The sequence below is a fragment of the Haemorhous mexicanus genome, chromosome 8 (assembly GCF_027477595.1).
Source record: "Haemorhous mexicanus isolate bHaeMex1 chromosome 8, bHaeMex1.pri, whole genome shotgun sequence".
NCBI classification, from domain to species: domain Eukaryota; kingdom Metazoa; phylum Chordata; class Aves; order Passeriformes; family Fringillidae; genus Haemorhous; species Haemorhous mexicanus.
This window is the reverse complement of record NC_082348.1, coordinates 11,182,123-11,199,804: the sequence shown is the minus strand read 5'-3', so window position 1 is coordinate 11,199,804 and position 17,682 is coordinate 11,182,123. Positions and strand designations below refer to the sequence as shown.

General features: G+C 43.1%; 1 protein-coding gene across 9 annotated transcripts in view; it reads left to right on the top strand.

Annotated features, from left to right (window-relative positions):
* The window catches only part of SLC15A2 (solute carrier family 15 member 2), a 52,244-nt gene extending 37,767 nt beyond the window's left edge, over positions 1–14,477 (top strand). For 6 of the 9 annotated variants that reach the window (XM_059852723.1, XM_059852725.1, XM_059852726.1 and 3 more), the window contains 8 exons: positions 1,870–1,995; positions 2,359–2,523; positions 5,141–5,187; positions 7,269–7,379; positions 8,460–8,556; positions 11,018–11,164; positions 12,190–12,294; positions 13,157–14,477. In XM_059852723.1, the coding sequence (XP_059708706.1) occupies positions 1,870–1,995; positions 2,359–2,523; positions 5,141–5,187; positions 7,269–7,379; positions 8,460–8,556; positions 11,018–11,164; positions 12,190–12,294; positions 13,157–13,333 (975 nt within the window). In that variant the 3' untranslated portion in view covers positions 13,334–14,477. Of the gene's footprint in view, positions 1–1,869; positions 1,996–2,358; positions 2,524–5,140; positions 5,188–7,268; positions 7,380–8,459; positions 8,557–11,017; positions 11,165–12,086; positions 12,158–12,189; positions 12,295–13,156 lie in introns of those variants that run through there. The other 3 variants (XM_059852722.1, XM_059852721.1, XM_059852728.1) reach the window with 3 other exon arrangements.
* The last annotated feature ends 3,205 nt before the right edge of the window (positions 14,478–17,682 follow it).

Sequence of the window (17,682 nt, the reverse complement as noted above, 5' to 3'; positions counted from 1 at the left end):
CCTTTGAGCCATTGTGCTCCTTGATCAAAATTTGTAATGTTTTCTTTACAATTGAGGATACTGATCCAGCTGCTAATGATAATTCTTACCTTGTCTACTTTTCCCTCTCTTTGTCTCTATGTCTTTCTTTCTAGTCTTTGCAGTTTTGCTGTGCTGGTCATCTGTACTGGTCTATATTCTAGATTTCCATCGTCAAAGTGCTTGACAGACATCTAGTTAATGCTAGTGATTAATTTCCAAAAGGTAGTCTGTTCTCTCTCCTGTTTCTTGCTGTAGCTTGCCTATACTTTTCTGTTTGGGGTCTTATGTGTGTGTGGTGGTTTTGGTTTTTTTATTTAATTGTTTTAAAATATTAAAATTTAATCACTTTCCTGCTTTATGATGGGTATGGCTTTTTTTTTACAAGCCAGAGTGTTTCTCTGGGGAGGCAGGTGAATATTGACACAGGCTTCAGGGACTGACAGGCATCCCCAGAGAGGATGGCAGCACATCTCTTATAAATTCCATGTTAGCTCCTGCAGATTTGCACTGTTTGTTTCTGGCTCATGACCGGCATTGTGTAGACTTTGGCTGACCTTTGTCTCACCAAAGTTACTATAGGATTAATTTTTAAAGCTTCTATGTATACTTAAAACCTTCTGTTAGAGTGGCTGGCTCACAGCCCTGGATTAACATCTGCTAGTTCCTCAGGTGAATCCCCTAACGAGCCTCCCACTGAAATGAGACTGTGTGGGTTCAGGTCTTTTTTCTGATCTCTTTATGTGAGCAATAGAAATGCTCTCATTTTCACCACCAGAATCTCTGGCCAAGCACCACAGTTTGCTCTGGCTGGGGGTGACTCCTCTGGGTAGAGGCAAGGTGAGTTAGATGTTCCCCCTGCCTGTGCATGAAAATTTTACCCTAAAGGCCACTTTAAGATCTAGCAAAGAGGAGGGTAAGATGGTCCACCTTCACTTGACTGTGGGTAGCAGAAGTGAAAAGCTACAGTAATGGAATTTGCTGGATTATATTAGCCGGCCTGTTGGTCCAGAGGAGCATATGGATACAAGGAAATCAGTTCATTCTGACTTCTTTGGCAGTTTGTCTCCCCACACAGTTAGGTTCAAAATGCCCTGCCTGCAATTTCCAAATTATCAGATAAGATAGAAGAAAAATAAATAGCTCTGCAGTATTGCTTGCAGCTACTTGAAAATAAAATGAGAAAAAAAGAGAAGTTAAAAAAAATATTAGCTCTGCAGGTAGTACAAGGCTGACACTGATTGATGTACTCTTTCTAGGAAATGATTCCTGACAGAAGGAGATACCTCAGTGCTGGAGGCATCAGCTTACCTCTCTCAGAAAACAAGGAATAATATCTATACAGTCAGCTGTATAGATAGCAAGGTCCAGTAATGCAAAAGCACTGATTACAGACGTGAAGCTGGACTGGGATTTTCAAAACTACTTAACTTCTGGTCTGATCTTTTCCCAGTCAGTGACTGCAGTGGGAAATAATTATTCTGATCACTGCTTTTGAAAGCTAAGCACAAATTTTTCCATTCTGATGTGGCAGTTGGTTAAATCCAGGCACGAGGGAGCTGTATAATGAAAGCTGTGACATTGTTCTATCTCCTCAGTAGGTGTGTAGTCTGTACACTTAGTAGTGTGAAGAGCAATTTTTGGGAGGAATGATGGGTTAGCCATTGAGCTACTATGAGGAAACCTCCCTAAAAATGATTTATGTTCAGTTTTCTCTGAGTGCAACTTCTGTTGAAGAAGGGATGGAAAAATGTCATTACAGAGAGGAAGACTATTATGGCTAAAAATGAAGATCTATTAAAGTGCTAATAAAGCATACAGATGGCACTTAAAGCCTTTTACTTTAATTAGGAAACTGATATGCCTCGCCTTGTCCCAAAAGAAAGTTTAATTCGGGTCCTGAATTTGGCAAAGAACCCTGTTCAAGTGACAATCCAAGACAAGGACCTATTTCAGCAGCCTGTGGAGTCTTTTCAGGTAAGCATGTATTTGGGACTGAAGGGCCTGACTTGCATGTCATTGAAGAAAGGATGGAGTTTTTTACAAGCTTTTTCTAATAAAGCCCACAGATGCAAAAGCTTGTTCTGCTCCATTGCCTTAGAAGTGCATGGGAATAGCTTTACAAATGAAGCATAATATCTCTATTATATGAAACAGAAATGGAACCTTTGGAGAAGAATTTCCCCAGCAAAGGATACACCTTACATTCACCTGTAATTAGGAATAGAGGATAACAGGATTACAGTCTCCCTTAAAGAGGGGATAGTGTTGCACCTGGTAGGAAAATACAAATCCTTTCTTATCTGAAGAAAGTGTAACCAAGTTTATTTTCTTCCACAGAACCCAGCTGAGTACTCAAAATTAATATTGAATGGAGAGCAACAGAGCCTTCACTTCACCCTGCAACATCAAGGATTGACTCTTGCTTTTAACTACACCGTGAAGGAAAAATCAGTATACAGCTTAATTGTTTTTGAGGCACAAGGAAGCCTATCAAGCCGCTTAGTGAGTGTGGGAGTGAAGTGTAAATACAGTATTAATTCAATGGCTGTGATGCTACAATGGGGTAATAGGCTCATTAATTCATTTGCTCAGTTGCAATGTCTGTCTGATTGCTCTCAGATGGTCTAAAACTCACTTCTTAGCTAGAGGCACTGGATCTGTACACATTTCTGCTGGTTGATTAATAGAGGTGTTGTGGCATCTGAGAGTTTCTGGGCACACTTTAATCCACTGAGTGCTGCAGTGGGAGAGCAGAGTCATGCCTGCTAGGCAGCAGAGCTGGAGAAAGCTGGGGAAACAGAGCCAGGGGTTTTCCCCCAAAGATGGCTCTATAAAGCAAAGATGTAAAGAGGCTCTAGGGCTGGCCACAGAATAAAAGCATCAGAGGAATGATTCTGGGATTAGTTATTGCAAGTGTTTAGTGAAAAAGCACAGAAGGCCCATTTATTTTGCTGCACAGAATAAATGATTAAGCTCATTTCAGGCTCTGCAGCAGAGCTGGCTGTATTTGGACTTTTGTGTATTTCTGCAACAATCAGAGAGGGGCATATGGGATGTGTAGGGCAGATTCTGATATCTTTTATGCATAGCTGTATCCTAAGAAGCTCTCTTGAAATTCCTGGGGGTATTGCACATTGTGGTGGGGTGTAAATGCCATCAGAATCTGTCCTCATGCTAAAATATCTCTTCTCTTTGCAATTCCTGAGCCTTTTACCTTGCAGGGTAGCCACACCAAGCATTCAGTATTATATAGTAGAAACCATATAACTTTTTTGAAGTTAATTTAAAGAATTTATTTTGTCATAGCATCAAGTTGATTTGCTAATGATCAGACTTTATGATTTGGAGTCTGGGGCTCAGTATCACACAAATTTTCCCTGTGACCCTGAAAGCTGTGTGCTGTTTCTTTAGGAAATGGATACTTGTGGTTTTTATACAGTCTTTAAGAAGCAAAAGCCTTCAACAGGTTTGGAGCATAGCAATCTCAGAGCTCCAGTACATCTATGCTGCCCCAGCTGTCTAGACTGTGCTTAAATTGATGCCCACCCTGGCACAGGCAGGCTCTCATGTGCTGGGAAGCAGCTGTGCTGTTGGGTGATGCTATTGACCTGTCATTCACAGCTCTAGATAAGGGAGATGTGGAAGACAGTGTGATAAATGATACTTTTCCAGCATTGGAACACAAGGAAAGCAGTGCCAGCACCACTGCTGTGTTGCAGGGCTCACCCTCGAATTACCTCCCTCACTGGTGGGTTTGGCCCACTCACTCAGGTGGGAGTGCTTTCCTGGAAGGATCCTATCTCAAATTGGTTTCTTCTCCTTTGTGGGCTGTTGAGTAGGCAGGAAATGAATTTGAGAGCTCTGGGGATCATCAGTGAAAACGAGTAATAGTTTGGCTGGTCTGTCTGCAATGAACGAGAGTATTCATCCCCATGTGTCTCCCATGGAAAAAAAATGATGTTGCCATTTATTATTTATTGCTCTGACATTTATTATACACTGTGGCTATTTATTATTTAGGGCATATGTTATTTGTGGGTAGCATATTACTCTGAAGTACAATAGACATTAATAGATATACTGAAATTCTGGATGCCTGGTCTCAGAAACTCAGGGTTTTGCATCAGGAAAAAAAGTGTGGAGAAAGGGCCAGAAAATTTTGAGAGAGAGCCAGTTTCTAAAGTCCCTTTTGGCTTGCCTGGGTTCTATCTGTGGGCAGTGCAAATTGAAATTGCCCTGCCATCTTCAGTGGACATGGCACCGCTCTGGATTTCTACCAGCCAAGAGCTTTGCTTTGTGTTCTTTTTTTGTGACATACAACCTCCAGGGCAGGGCTGTGACTTAACTGTGTTTTTTTCAGCATTGTACACCAAACAGGCTTCTCCAAATGAGTGTTGATTAACTATCTAGCTGCTGTTCTAGCTGTGATCTCCAGGAGAGAGACTCTCACTCCCCAGTGTGCCCATCCAGATAGCCATTGCAGGAGTCTGTCTGCAGGGATCTGTTTGTGAGCACAAACAGGCATGTTGGTTTCTCCTACTCTCTGCCTGCATATTGCAACAGTTTAATCTCTTGAGTACTGAGGATCAGGGAAAGCATGAGTGATGCATGATCATCAGCATAGTAACCTAGCAGTTCCTCTCAGCTTTAGACTTCTGTGAAGTCTGTGAATATGACAAGAATCAGGGTCTGAAAGTTAGGCATTTGCAGATTTTGTAGGAGTAAGGCACTCAAGTTTAATTGTAACTAGTCACTGAAAGATTCTAATGTGAATAATGCTCTCTTGCTATCTCAAGATCAAGAAAAATACTTTTTTTGGAGAGTGCTACATGCCTCAGTAGAAGGGTGACTGGCTGAAACTCAGTAGCCTTTGTTACAGAAGAGATGAGGAGAAAAGGTATGATCTCAAGTCCTTGGAGGAGATGAAATTTTGCCATTGGCTTCATTGTACCAGGGCTCCCCAGCTGTGGCCTGATGTAAAGCTTATGTGAGAGTCCAGTCAATTTCCACAGATTTTGCAGCACATGTGTAATTCTGCAGACACCACTATTGTCTGCCACACATTGTAAGGCAGCATTAATAAATATATTTGATGGGTTTTTTTTCTTCCTCTCTTTAGATTACAGACTTGGAAGCAAAGCCAGAAAATGGTTTGGCAGCTGTTAGGTAGGAATGGCTTTTTTTGAGGATTTGGCGGTGGTTGGGTGAGGGAAAGTGCTTTTGTCTAATGCATCTGTATGTAACATAGCCCAGATGTTCTCGGGTTGGAATCCAGTCCACACTTCTCATGCAAGACTTGGGTGTCAGCTGTGGAGGCTTGACAGAGTGTCACCTCCCACACATGCCATGCAGAGCTGAGAACTATTGCTGCTCTCTGCCTAGGGTAGTCTGGGCTGTGGTGGCAACATAAAAGAGCTCCTTCCTTGGAAAAGTGGCAAATTCATCTCACTGATGAAAGGGGAACAGCAATTTGGATAGGAGCTGTTGCTATGTCCTTTGCAAATTGGCCAATCCATGATGTTCACCCAAACTCATACACAAGTGTCTACTAAATTGGATGCAGCAAAAATTTTACATCCTCATAAACAATTTAGCTGGGCATTGGGCTCTGCTTAGTGCACTCTTCCTAATTTGAGCTACTCCAATTAGTCCATGAACATTCCTGTTCTAGTTTGTGCTGGCTGGTGAGGTGCAGAAGATGCAAATTTGCCAAAAAAACTTCAAAAAACAGAACAGACCACCAGAACAAAACCAAACAAAACCCAAAAAACTCCCCAAAAACCCCAAAAAAACATGATTCCAGCTAGACTTTCTAGAGGATTTGGGCAAGGTGAAATTAGAAAAAAAACCAAAACAACAAAATGAGCCCACCACAAAATAAAAACAAAAAAACAACTAAACAAAACAAACCTTAAAATCAATGTCTAACCCCTTTATCAGAAAGCCTGTGTAGACAAACTAGGAGAGCAGTATCTCTTCATAGCCCTTTACTTGTGAAGGTTTCTACAGACTAAACACCTTGAAGACTTGATTCAGTCAGAATTATTTTTTTTTATATTTTCTTGTGGAGATTTTTGACCAAATACCCAGACTTTCCATTTAAGAATTTTTAAAGAAGTTTCACTAGGAAGAAACTACTTTTACACTAAAAATTTACCTTTTTTAAGCACTTGACTCACTTCAGGGATTTCACCCCCATTTAAAGAACTGAAAACCAAAATATCTTAAAACATAGGTCAAATGAAAAGCATTTGGTTTTACTATCAATTTTTGAATTGCCAGAAGGAAACTGTCCTTTCTCCATGAAAAAAACACCAAACAAAATGCTCCCATAAAAGTTTTAGTTTTGATGAAGATATCTTATTATGCTAGAAAACTCCTTGCCACTGGTAGAAGCTCTTTGCCAGCATGGTGAACTTGGTTGTCAGGATGCACAACTTCAGAGTTTCCTGTGGTAGGATGAGACTCTGTCCCCTCACACAGCCATGGAACAGTCACCATAGTGTCACAGAATGGTCTGGCTTGGAAGGGACCTTGAGATCACTTTGTACCAACACCTGTGCCATGGACAGGGACACCTCCCACTAGACCAGGCTGCTCAAAGCCCGATCCAACTGGCCTTGAACATTTCCAGGGATGAGGCATGCACAACTTTTTTGTGCAACCTGTTCCAGTGTCTAACCACCTTCATAATGAAGAGATTATTCCTAAAAACTAGCATGATTTAACCCTTACCCTCTCTCAGTTTAAAGGCATTCCCCCTTGTCCTATAACTCCATACCCATGTAGAAGTCCCTGTCCAGCTCTCTTGTAGGACCTCTTAAGGTATTGGAAGGTGCTCTGAGGTCTCCCTGCAGCTTTCTCTTCTCCAGGCTGAACAACCCCAGCTCTCTCACCCTGTCTTCACAGGAGAGGTGCCCTAGCCCTCTGATCATCTTCGTGGCCTTCTCAGAATTTGCTGCAATCTTTGTTGGTCTCTGAGACTGGATTGCCAGAAGGTTCTAGACCACAAAATGTGTGGGTCACTTTTCATAGAAAAGAAAGAGGGTAAACTTATGCAACAGGGAAAATAATCTTATATTGAAAAACTAGGCAATGAATCAGACAAATTTTGGTAACTTGCAGAAGAGATTCTCATAAACTTATGGAATTACAGAATGCTTTGGGAGAGTATGCAAACTTCTAAAGTGTCTGCTATTATGCTTCTGCCCTGTCTGACAGGTCAATGAAATATGGTTTCTTTGCAGATTCATTAATGCTTTGAACCAAGATGTCAACCTCACCATCAATAGCAAAAGGTTCATTGCTGTTCAGAAAAACTACAGTGCTTCTGAGTACTCACTGCTGGAGAGGGACATGTAAGTCTCTCTTCCCGAGCTGAAGGTCCTTGCTGAGGCATTTCCTTGGGTACAAAGAGATTTTTCTCAGCCTAATAGCAAAACCTGCATTGCTATTGTCTTGGCATGTGGTTGTGGGGCAGATGTTTGTAAAAAGCAGAATTATCAACTCAGTGCAGAGCAGGTGCTCCAGGCCACTCGTGTGTGCAGAAGTTTTTATTCACATTATGTGGAGGCCTGGAGGGAAGATACTGGCCATTCCTGTGCATCTGCCAGTGGAGTAAGGTGGGACATGGTAAAGTGTCCTCTGCCATGTAGTGCCTGCTTTATTTTGTTACTCTCTCAGGCCCAAGCTCCTGGTGTTAGGGTGCTCTCAGGGAAAGGCCAGTTCATATTCCATGCTACCAAGTGTTAGTATGTGGGCTGGTAACATCAAGTAGCATTACATGGCTTCGCAGGCTGGGCTTGTTAGACAGGGGCTCCATATGGCCTTGGTTTGGCAGCACTGGAGTTGGCTCTTGTAGAGTATTTCTAGCATTTCCAATGTTTCAAAACAAGCTTCGTGGCTTTTCTCTGCATCAGCTCCATCCAAAATATTTATTGCTGCAATTTAGTAGGACGCAGCAGCCATTGTGGCAATGCTAGTGAGCCTCTGTGCCATCTCACACATTCAAAATCAGAAGAACAAATATGAAGGCTAATTTGCTCTATTGAAAGGAAACAAAGTTGCTTCTGGGTCCACATCTGTGGGTCCCTGTTGAGTACTTGTCTGGCCTACATTTCCTGAAGAAATGCAGCAAAATTTCAGGGAGGAAAATAAACCTAAGGGGTGGAAAAATATTACATCAGCACTAAGAAAGAGCAGAAACCATTAAAAATGTTAGCAATGACCTGGGTATTAGGTGAATTCCATTCAGTGTCTAAGTGCTTCTGGAAGGATAAGATAGCAAGAACTCCAGTGATTGTCTGATGTAAACACTACTGCATTTTTACATTTTGCATCCTTCCTGCTCCATTTCAGGGGTGGTTTGGATAGCTCTGCTCTGTGTTCTTTGTTTGTGGAACTAACTGGGAAATACTGTCCTTCATCCTTTTATCTAGATATAATAATGGAAAATGCATAACTGAAACAGGAGAGTTCCCCCTGGAGCTGGGGCTGCTTGACTTCGGTGCCTCATACACCGTTGTGATAACTAATGTAAGTGTTCCTGTGATGGTAACACACTCCTCTTCTACTCTCTGGTAGTGCTTTTGTTCCTGTGTTGGTGACTCTTACTTGCTTTGTCCACTCTCTGATCTCTGGGCAGTAGCCCTCTGAAGGCAGTCTGTTATCAAAGGGATTGTAAAAAGTTTTGGTACCTACATAAGCGAGATGGGTGTGTATTTGTTCCACCTTACACTATGATCATGTCAGATTGCATGGGTTAAAAAGAAGTAAAATCTTTTCCTTGATAGAAATCCTCCATAGAAAATCATGTGATCTGTGGTTTGTGCTGGTCTCATGCCATCCTTGAGCAGTTAACATTGACCCAGAGCACTGCAAAGAGTTACTACCACCTGCCAAGAGCTGGCTCTGCTTGTGGTCTTTAAAATATTGTACCTGGTGGTGCCTCACACTTAAAAAAACAGTCTGCAGAAACAGTCTGCTCTATCCTCACATTTATCTTACTGAAATAAAGTCTGATCTTCCAAAATTTTGTAGATTATGCATAGGGGGAAGAGGGACAAAGTCTTGAGGGAGGAGGTTGGTGAGGTTGTACATCTGTTTCCTCCTCTCACTGTCTGTACAGCTAATTTGGAGCCTTGTATAAAGTCAAGGCTTAGTTTTATGAACAGCCGAGCCCTCATGAGGTCTGAGCACTTCTGAGAGGGGGGATTCCTTTCCCTGCCTGCCAACCTCTCAGCCACTCTGCTTCAACCCTGGTCCAGCTGGCTGGAGCCACGGAGATGAACGTGATCAGCTTAGTTCCCATTTTAACCTTTCCACCACAAAGGCACATGGACAAACTGGGTCTGACAGGACACACTGCTAAGCTGCCCTCTGGGACTTTGGCTGCTGTGTTGTGATGAGCAGAGCAAAGTGTTGTCAGCTACTCCCTGGCAGGAGCATCTCCCTGTTGGGCAATTAATGGGAGCTGTTCATGTCTGAGTCCAAATACGTTGGGGGAAAAATATAGCCATGAAGCACCTGGCTTTTTTTTTTTCCAATTCCAGTAGCTGGAGTGGGGGAGGTACAGCCCTGGAGGGAACAAGCAGATGCTGCCATCTGTGAGTGCAGAGATTTATGTACATAAAACACACACACTTGAAGTGATGTTGGCCAGACCCTTCTTCCATGGCTGCAAGCCTCTTTCACCAGATGAGAAACCAGATAGAGAAGTTGCATTAAAAATATAACACTAAGAAAATTGCCCCAGAGCCTCTGGTAACAGGGCCAGCTGAGGTAAATGTGTCCCATGTCACTGCGCCAAGGATTCCAGTTTGTGGTCCCATCTGCATAAGTCCCTGCTATAGCCCTGGCTGCTCAGGGTGGCTCTATGCCTCAGCCTTTCCAAAGCCTGTGCTAGTACTTTAATATTTTTCATCCTCAGTTTTTCCATCTCTCCTCTGTGGTTTCTGCTTTCTGTAGAGAGTTAGTTTGCTTGAGGCCAAGATCACTTTTAATTATTGCAGTGATTTGTACTGAGCCCTGCTTCTCTGCCAGGAGTGCCATATAGAAGAACCAAGAATACAATATATTAGTCTGCTAATGTAGCTGAACTGTGAAACTTAAATCATGGGGATGCTGCCTTCTACCCAGCCTTCCTCAGTGTGCAGTTACAGCATGGTGCTTGTGACATTTCTTTATGGGCTAAAGAGCAATGCAAAGCACTCTTCTCACCCCTTTTAGCCTGCTGAAATACAGTCTCTTGATTTGCCTCCCTGGCAATGATTGGTGATTAGGAACATCTCGTAAACATCCCTTGTATTTTCCCAAGTACTCTCCTTAAACACAGGGCTTTCTGCCTGAAATCATTTCAATCTAGTGTTTTCCTGGCTTCTAGTCAAATCTCTCTCAGCCTCTGAGCCTCTGTGCATCACGGGCAGTATTAATTCCACCTGGGAAAAGAAACAAAAATAATTAGGAATACAGCTTCCATAACTATCTGAATAGATCTAATATGGAGCAGTCTTTGCTACTCTTGGCATTCCTGACCTAAATTTGTTTGGGTGTCAATGATATCATAGGGAAGTTGTACAGTGCTGATAAGATGGGAGCAGTGACCATATGGATGCAATGAGCACTTACCCTCTCATCCTTTTTTGACCTTGGGGACAGCAGCAGATCACAGGCTCTGCACTGGAACCTCACAGGCTTTTCCCAACCCCACTACAGAAGACAACTTGTTGGTTTCCAATAATTCAGGGAATTATTTTGGTACCTAAATGAGCTGGAATGCTTCCATCCTGCTCTCTCTGCCCTGTGCAGCAGGAGTCATTCCCAACAAGCTTGGAAATGGCAGGCTTAAGAGCCATAGTTTGCTTCAAAGGCAGGGCTTTTTTTCTACCTTTGCTTAAAACTTTACAAGGAGTTTTTTGGTAAATTTGCTGCTGTTGTCCGGGCTAAGAAAGAGCTGATCTTTCAGCAACTAATCAGTGTGCCTTAATTTTCCTTCTAGATTTCTGGAGGTGCTGTTGAGATGTGGAAGTCAGAAGACATCAAAGCCAACAATGTCCATATGGCCTGGCAGTTACCACAATATTTACTGATATCTGCTGGGGAGGTGATGTTCTCCATTACAGGTCTGGCCTTCTCCTATTCTCAGGTACTCCACTTAAAGATAAGGACCTTACAATTAGACTTCAAGATTTATTTCTGCATCTGTCATTGACTCGTCATACCTCCTTTGACATGACACTAACAATGTTATCTATCCTTCAGCTGAAAGTGGGATTGTAACACAGCTTGCTGGGTGCCCTCAAGCTAAATTAATTCATATTCTGAAGGTACCTGTTCTCAGTGATACTTGGAAATATCCTTTTCTGGTAAACCTGAGAAGACAGAACAGAACTGGCTAGTTAATGGGAAAACTCTGAATATTTTAATATCAGGGTTTTCTCCTAGTGAAGTATTTTGTGCTATGTATTTTTCAGTGATATAAAGGCAAGGTATCTCAAGGGCTACAGGGTGGCACCTGCTTTAAAGGGTGGCACCTCTTTTGAGAGACTGAAGGGGTCTAAACATGCAAGGTTGTGACAAGGGAGCAAGGGGTAATGAACCTGCAAGGGATGATTTGATTGTTTTCTGGGGAGGTTGATGAGAAGAGAGGACTGAGACATTACATGGTCAAACAGCTACTGAAGCTGCTCAAATTTATCCCTGGAGTAACGTGCAGATGTTTATTAATGAGGATGCTTAATGCAGTGGGATGATCTGTAATGGGATGTGAAAAATTTGTCCTCAGCAGGAAATTTAACATCAAGATCCAGTCTCTTTTTCAAAGGTATACAGCCGCATGGCACCAGACTCCAAGCTGCAGGGCTTGTGTGGCTCCTTGGACGTCCTGGTCGTACCATTTCAGATGCTGCAGGTTGGGGATAACCCGGATTCAGCTCTGCAACAACAGCACCTCCTGCTTCTTCATGTGTCCTCCTGTCCATGTTTTGAAAGCTCCTTGTATGCAGATGTTGAAATTAATCACAGATTAACCATGCCACACAGAGAAAATTCCCCCATCTTCTCCTTAGGCTGAGCCCAGTGACGCCTACAGTGGGCAGGACTCCAGAGGGTGAAGCAGGGCGGAAGGGCACAGCACGATTCCCACTGATCAGGCCCTTCTCCTCTTTTCAGTCTCCAGCCAGCATGAAGTCAGTGCTGCAGGCAGGCTGGCTGCTCACCGTGGCTGTGGGGAATACCTTTGTGCTCATTGTTGCCGAGGCTGCACCAATGGCACAGGTATGGTTTGGCTCTTAAAACAGAGGTCATGCTTTACAACAGGCTTCTGGTGCTTCTGGATGGCCACGTCCTGGTGCACAGCTTCTCTGCCCAGCCCCAGGCTCCTGCACCTGAGTTGACAGCGGCTCACTCTGAGCTGTCCCTCAGCCCCTGCTCTGTGGGGTTCTCAGTGGAGCTCCCTTGGGGAGCACTGGCCCTCCCTGGCCCTCCAAGGGCTGGAAGTACCAGACCTGTGCTGGTAATGCTGCTGTAGCTCAGCTCTAGTCAAGCTGGCTGTGTCTGGACCTGGAGCCTGGACACAGTGGCAGCCACATGTTGAGTGCTCCCCAGAAACGAGAGCAGTGGGCACTCAGCTCTTCCTCAGGGGTCTCACTTGGGGAATCCTGCCAGGCTGCCTGTGGCATCCCTGAGATGTCAGGCTGACAGGGGGAGGTCATGGTGCAGAGGTAGTTTAATTCAGGCTGTGAAACTTCTGGGATGATGCCATGAAGGTGTGAACTGGGGCTTATTTCTGGCCAGCATGAATCTGCTTCTCCCAAAAGAATCTTGTAGACAAAAAGCCCAGGTGGGTGTGTTCCAGTCAGATTTGTAAGAAAAGATTTAATGAAACTAACTCAATCTAACTGTTTTGTTTCAAGAGGTATCACATATTTTACATTACATTACGTAGTACACATAATTACATTATGTGTACAAACATTTATCAGAAAAACAGGATGAGAAAGTTTCTATCTTGTGAGCCATTTTGGAAACTAAGAAGTAATTTTCACCCAGCTCTTTAAAAAGCACTTGGAAGTGCAGAGGTATCCTCCAGACTGAGAGTCTGGAGTCTCCTGACCTGCTGTTCTTTTTTCTTTCCTAGTGGGCTGAATTTGTCTTGTTCACTGTTCTCCTCTTTGCTGTGTGCATTATTTTCTCCATCATGGGATATTTCTATGTCAGTGTGGATCCAGAGGACCTAGAAGAAAAGGAAGAGAAGAGAGAGACCTCAAGCAGAGGAAACATGATTGGTCTTGTTACTCAGAAAACAAAGCTCTAACACTTCATGGGTTGGGATTTTTTTTTTAAACTCACTTATGAGAAGGTGAAAGAACGGTGGGGACAGTGTTATTTTATTTTAGAGCATTGCAGTCTTTGTTACTCAAAATGTAACCACCTTATAAATGGGACCAAATGGCCCTCTATAAAAACAATGGGGGTCCTGAAATCAGAACAAAACTCCCTGGGAAAGCACCTCAGGTATTAAAAGCCCTTATTAGTAATTACATGTAATTTAAAACCTGCCCATCTTTTTAAGCATGGAATGCTTTCCTATGATTTTGCCTTAAACATATATTTAGGGCAGCAGGGAGGAAGGTGGAAGGAATGCCATATGACACAAAAATCTGGAAATGTTATGGGAGAAGAAAGAGGAAAAACTAATATAGGAATTAGAGAAGAATAGATGTTAGTGACAGAAGGATTTTTTATGCTATCATCAAGGACTGTAAGGGTTACACACAATCCCAAAGGATTTCATCATGTAACTCTCCTTATGAGTATTTCATCCCATTATTGCATGTTATGAATGGTTCTGATTTATGATTTTCACCTTCAGGCTCAGAAGTAATAACAGGGAATTAAATTCTGCAGGATAAAATATTCCCAAAACACTGCTGACGAAGACAAGCATGCTACCACCTCTCCCATTTTTTCCCCTAGAAGTTTTTAGCAACTGATGATGTTGTTTGATTACACATGATTAGAGAATTGCTTTATGCTTTCTTATTTCAGAATTCCAGACAGTTATTTGCCATTTTCCTATACATTAAGCCTTTATTGGGCATTTCCTTTTACAGCACCTGTCACTGCAAGTTAGGATATAGCTGATTTCTTATCTCATGCCTCAGTTATTCCCCACTGGGAGACAAGTTGCAGTAGTTTCTATAAAATTCCAGGCATCCTGCAGAGAGTTATTTACAAGGATGCACTTTATCATTTTCTCAGTCTACAAGAGGAGACCGTGGCATATGAGATTTTTCTTTTTCCTCCTTGTTTTTCTGTCTCTACCAGACTCTGGATATAGCAATTTTATTGGAATTGTGATATAATTGTCTGATTTTCCTCAATTGCGTGAAGCTGTGATTTCATGTTCTGCATAGGAGTAATCCAACCACTGCTGATCTAGTAAAACTCCTGAGAGAGTCCCTGCCTTCCTCTGTCACTTCAAGGCCACAGTTGTAACAGGTATGGCCTAATTCAAAACAAGGTTGTCAATAGGATCTTCAGGTTCGCAGAGAACAGGTTTTAAATTATGCTTTCCTCTTCCATCTAGGCATTGGCCATAGGTGGTTGCTGATACTTGGATTCAGAAGATCCCAAAATACATGTTTAATTTAATTCCTGTTCAGGACAGTGCTAGGAAATACACTTAGTTTGACACCACCTCAGCTCCTTTGATGTGTTGCCAGTGTGTGTGTATCTTCTTGAGTAACACTAAAAAAACACAGCTTTTTGGTTTCTAACTCATAGCCTAAGATTGCTCCTCTGCTTCCAGTCCTAAGTGGGCATGGTCTTTCACCACTAGCTCTGCAAGAGCTCCTGCCTGCTGTGAAGTAGCATCTGGGGTTGTGCCAGAGGGGGACCATGGTCTCATCAGATAAATGAGAAGAGGCTGCAGATGTGCACGCAGGAACACTTGGGGTGGTTCAGTCCATGCAGAGACATTTATTAAGCTGTGGTGGCTGGATCCGGGCAGCTGAACCCTGCAACTCCATGGAGAATGAAGGGCATTGAAAGCCACCAATTAGGTCATCCAACCTGCTTCTCAGAAGCCAAGTGAGGATTATTCCCCTCTGTTCTTTCTGGTATTGTTCTCCTGCTGTGATTCTTTGTGTGGGTTCTTTTTCCTCCAAGCATTGTTGTTTTCCTAATCCCATTTTATGACACACTGTGAATCGGCTCAGAGGCTGCTGAATCACTCTGCTGTGATGCTGTTTGACTGGCTTCCAATTTGAAGCACTAATAGAAAGCATTTCTTCCTCCACCCACTGCAAACAAAACAAAATCCCCAAACTGAAGGAATGGCCAGGCTCCAGTAACACTGAACAAACACAATTTAGAATTATTGGAGCATTTAATTTTTTATAAGCCTTGAATTTAAAAGTATGTTGGGGTTCGAGGGCATATGTGGTGTAGTGACAAATTAAAATTATTGAAGCACTTTCCTTGGGAAGCATTGGTAAGCAGTTCAAATTTGCAGGAGGGAAAGCAAGGTATCCAGATCTCTAAGACTACATATGACTGAGAATCTCTTGATTTTTTTTTTTTTTTTTTTGTTTTGTTTTATTTCCTTATTGGCAACACTACCAGAAGCTGTCACAGACTCTGAGCTTAATTTAAAGGAATCGTTCTAAACTCATAAAAGATACATTTAGGATGTAATCTGTATCTGCTTTTTAGATTCCTGATGCCAAATTGCCCCTTTCCAAACATCTCCGTGTTCCAAACCATCACCATAATGCTGGGGGAAGGAAAAATTGCAATTCACAGTTGGGAAGATTATGAACAGGAAGGCAATGCTATAAATAAAGTGTTAACATGAGGCTGGGGGCTGTTCCTGCAGCCCCTCCCAGGAATTGCTGGGGGGACTGTGAGGTTCTGTTCACATTTCTCTCAGAGATGAACTGGTTACTTCTTCCCACCTGCTCATCATCACCTATTGGAAGCTTTTCTCTTCTCTGATCTGCCTGCTTGGTTGCTGGTATGATCCTTCCCCACTGCTTCAGCTGCTGTTGTAGCTTTGCTAAATTGGACCCATTTATTTGGAATGCACCAGCAGTTTGAAGGGATTTCCACTGGCATGCTCACAACCAGACAGGAGTGGGCTTGGGGGCTCTAACAATGAGCTGCCCCTTCTGTAGCTGGAGAAGGTGGAAAAATAGCACATGAGCCTAGGATTTCTCCAGTTTTAGAGCCACAACTCCATCCTTTGAGGCCTTGCATCACTTTCAAAAGGACTCAAGACTGGATCAAAGATTTGGGACTTGATTCCATGGAGTAATGAGTTCTCTGGGTTTTTCCTCCATATGGTCACCTCAGAGATGAGGCCAGGCTCAGCTGTTCATACCCAATTTTAGAAAAATATTCTTTATTCCTCACAATTTTTTGTTTTAGGATCACAGGTAGGATCCAAAGTAGTGATAGCATCTGTAAAGCAGAATGAACCTCTATAGAGAAATAGCATCCTGCTGCCTGTCCAGCTTCACCATTCACTGACGACTCTCAGCTGTTGGTGAAGTTTTCCCTGGCACAGATTAGGGAAAGCTCACTCCAGCTGACCTACAGGAATTATCCTCTCCAGCTGAGGGACAGGGAAGAGGTGGTGGGGGACTGTGGATGTGTTGCTGCACAAACCTTCATGGAGATTGCAGGGGTTTGGCTTTGCTCTGCAAGTATGTGTGTTTCTCTGAAAGGTGCTTTCTGAGGAAGATCTTTATGCAGAAAATTCATTTGCACTGTCTGTTGCCAATTTTCCCCTTAGCAGGTTGTAAGTGTGACCAGTGTTATTTCCAGTTTTGCATGAGATAAGCATAAAAATGAGATTTCAGACTCAGCAAAATAACATCTTTGCTGTTGGCTCCTTAAATTTACTTTTTTCTGAGGCAGTCAAATACCTTTAGGTAGCAAGTTCTCTGTGCAGCTCAAGGGGCTTGCATCTCTCCTTTCTTCCATCTTCCTTTCACCACAATCCCAGAATTCCAGAAGATGAGCCCCAGGAGGGCTGCATGGGACTGACTTGAATGCAGCTGGTGTGTGCTGTCACCACTGACTGGGAAGCAGGAGCCTGGCCAGATCAGGAGCTGGTTCCTCTCTAGATACTCAAATGGGGCCTGGAAAATTAGACTGAGGCAGGGCTGGCCGTGGTGGAAGCTGTGATTTACTGAGCAGTGACCTAGATGTGAGTTTCATTGTGAAAGGGAAATCTAAGTGAGTTAAAGAAAAAGTTTTCACTTTACTTGGCTTTGGCCTGAGGCAAGGAAACTGCAGACTGATGGGCAGGGAGGAAACAAAGGGCTGTTTGGTCAAGGTCTTCCCAGTTCCTCAATGACCAGCTGAAGTTACATTGAATTAATTGCAGAAAACATGAGAAGAGAGAAGAGGAAAGCTCAGATGATTAAAAAGTGGATGAATTCAGAAGAGCACTCTCCTAGCTGGTGGTGAAGGGCCATTGGGGGAGATGGTCACCGAAGGTTTGGAAATGGGTTTGGCATTCCAGAGTACTGCAAAAACCAGCATGAAGACCAGCACTGGTGGGTCTGCACTGAGCAGAGGAGCAGGTGGCTTTACCCCAACAGCGTCCCCACCATCCCTGGGAGCCACCACCTTGGCTTAACCATTGAAACAGAG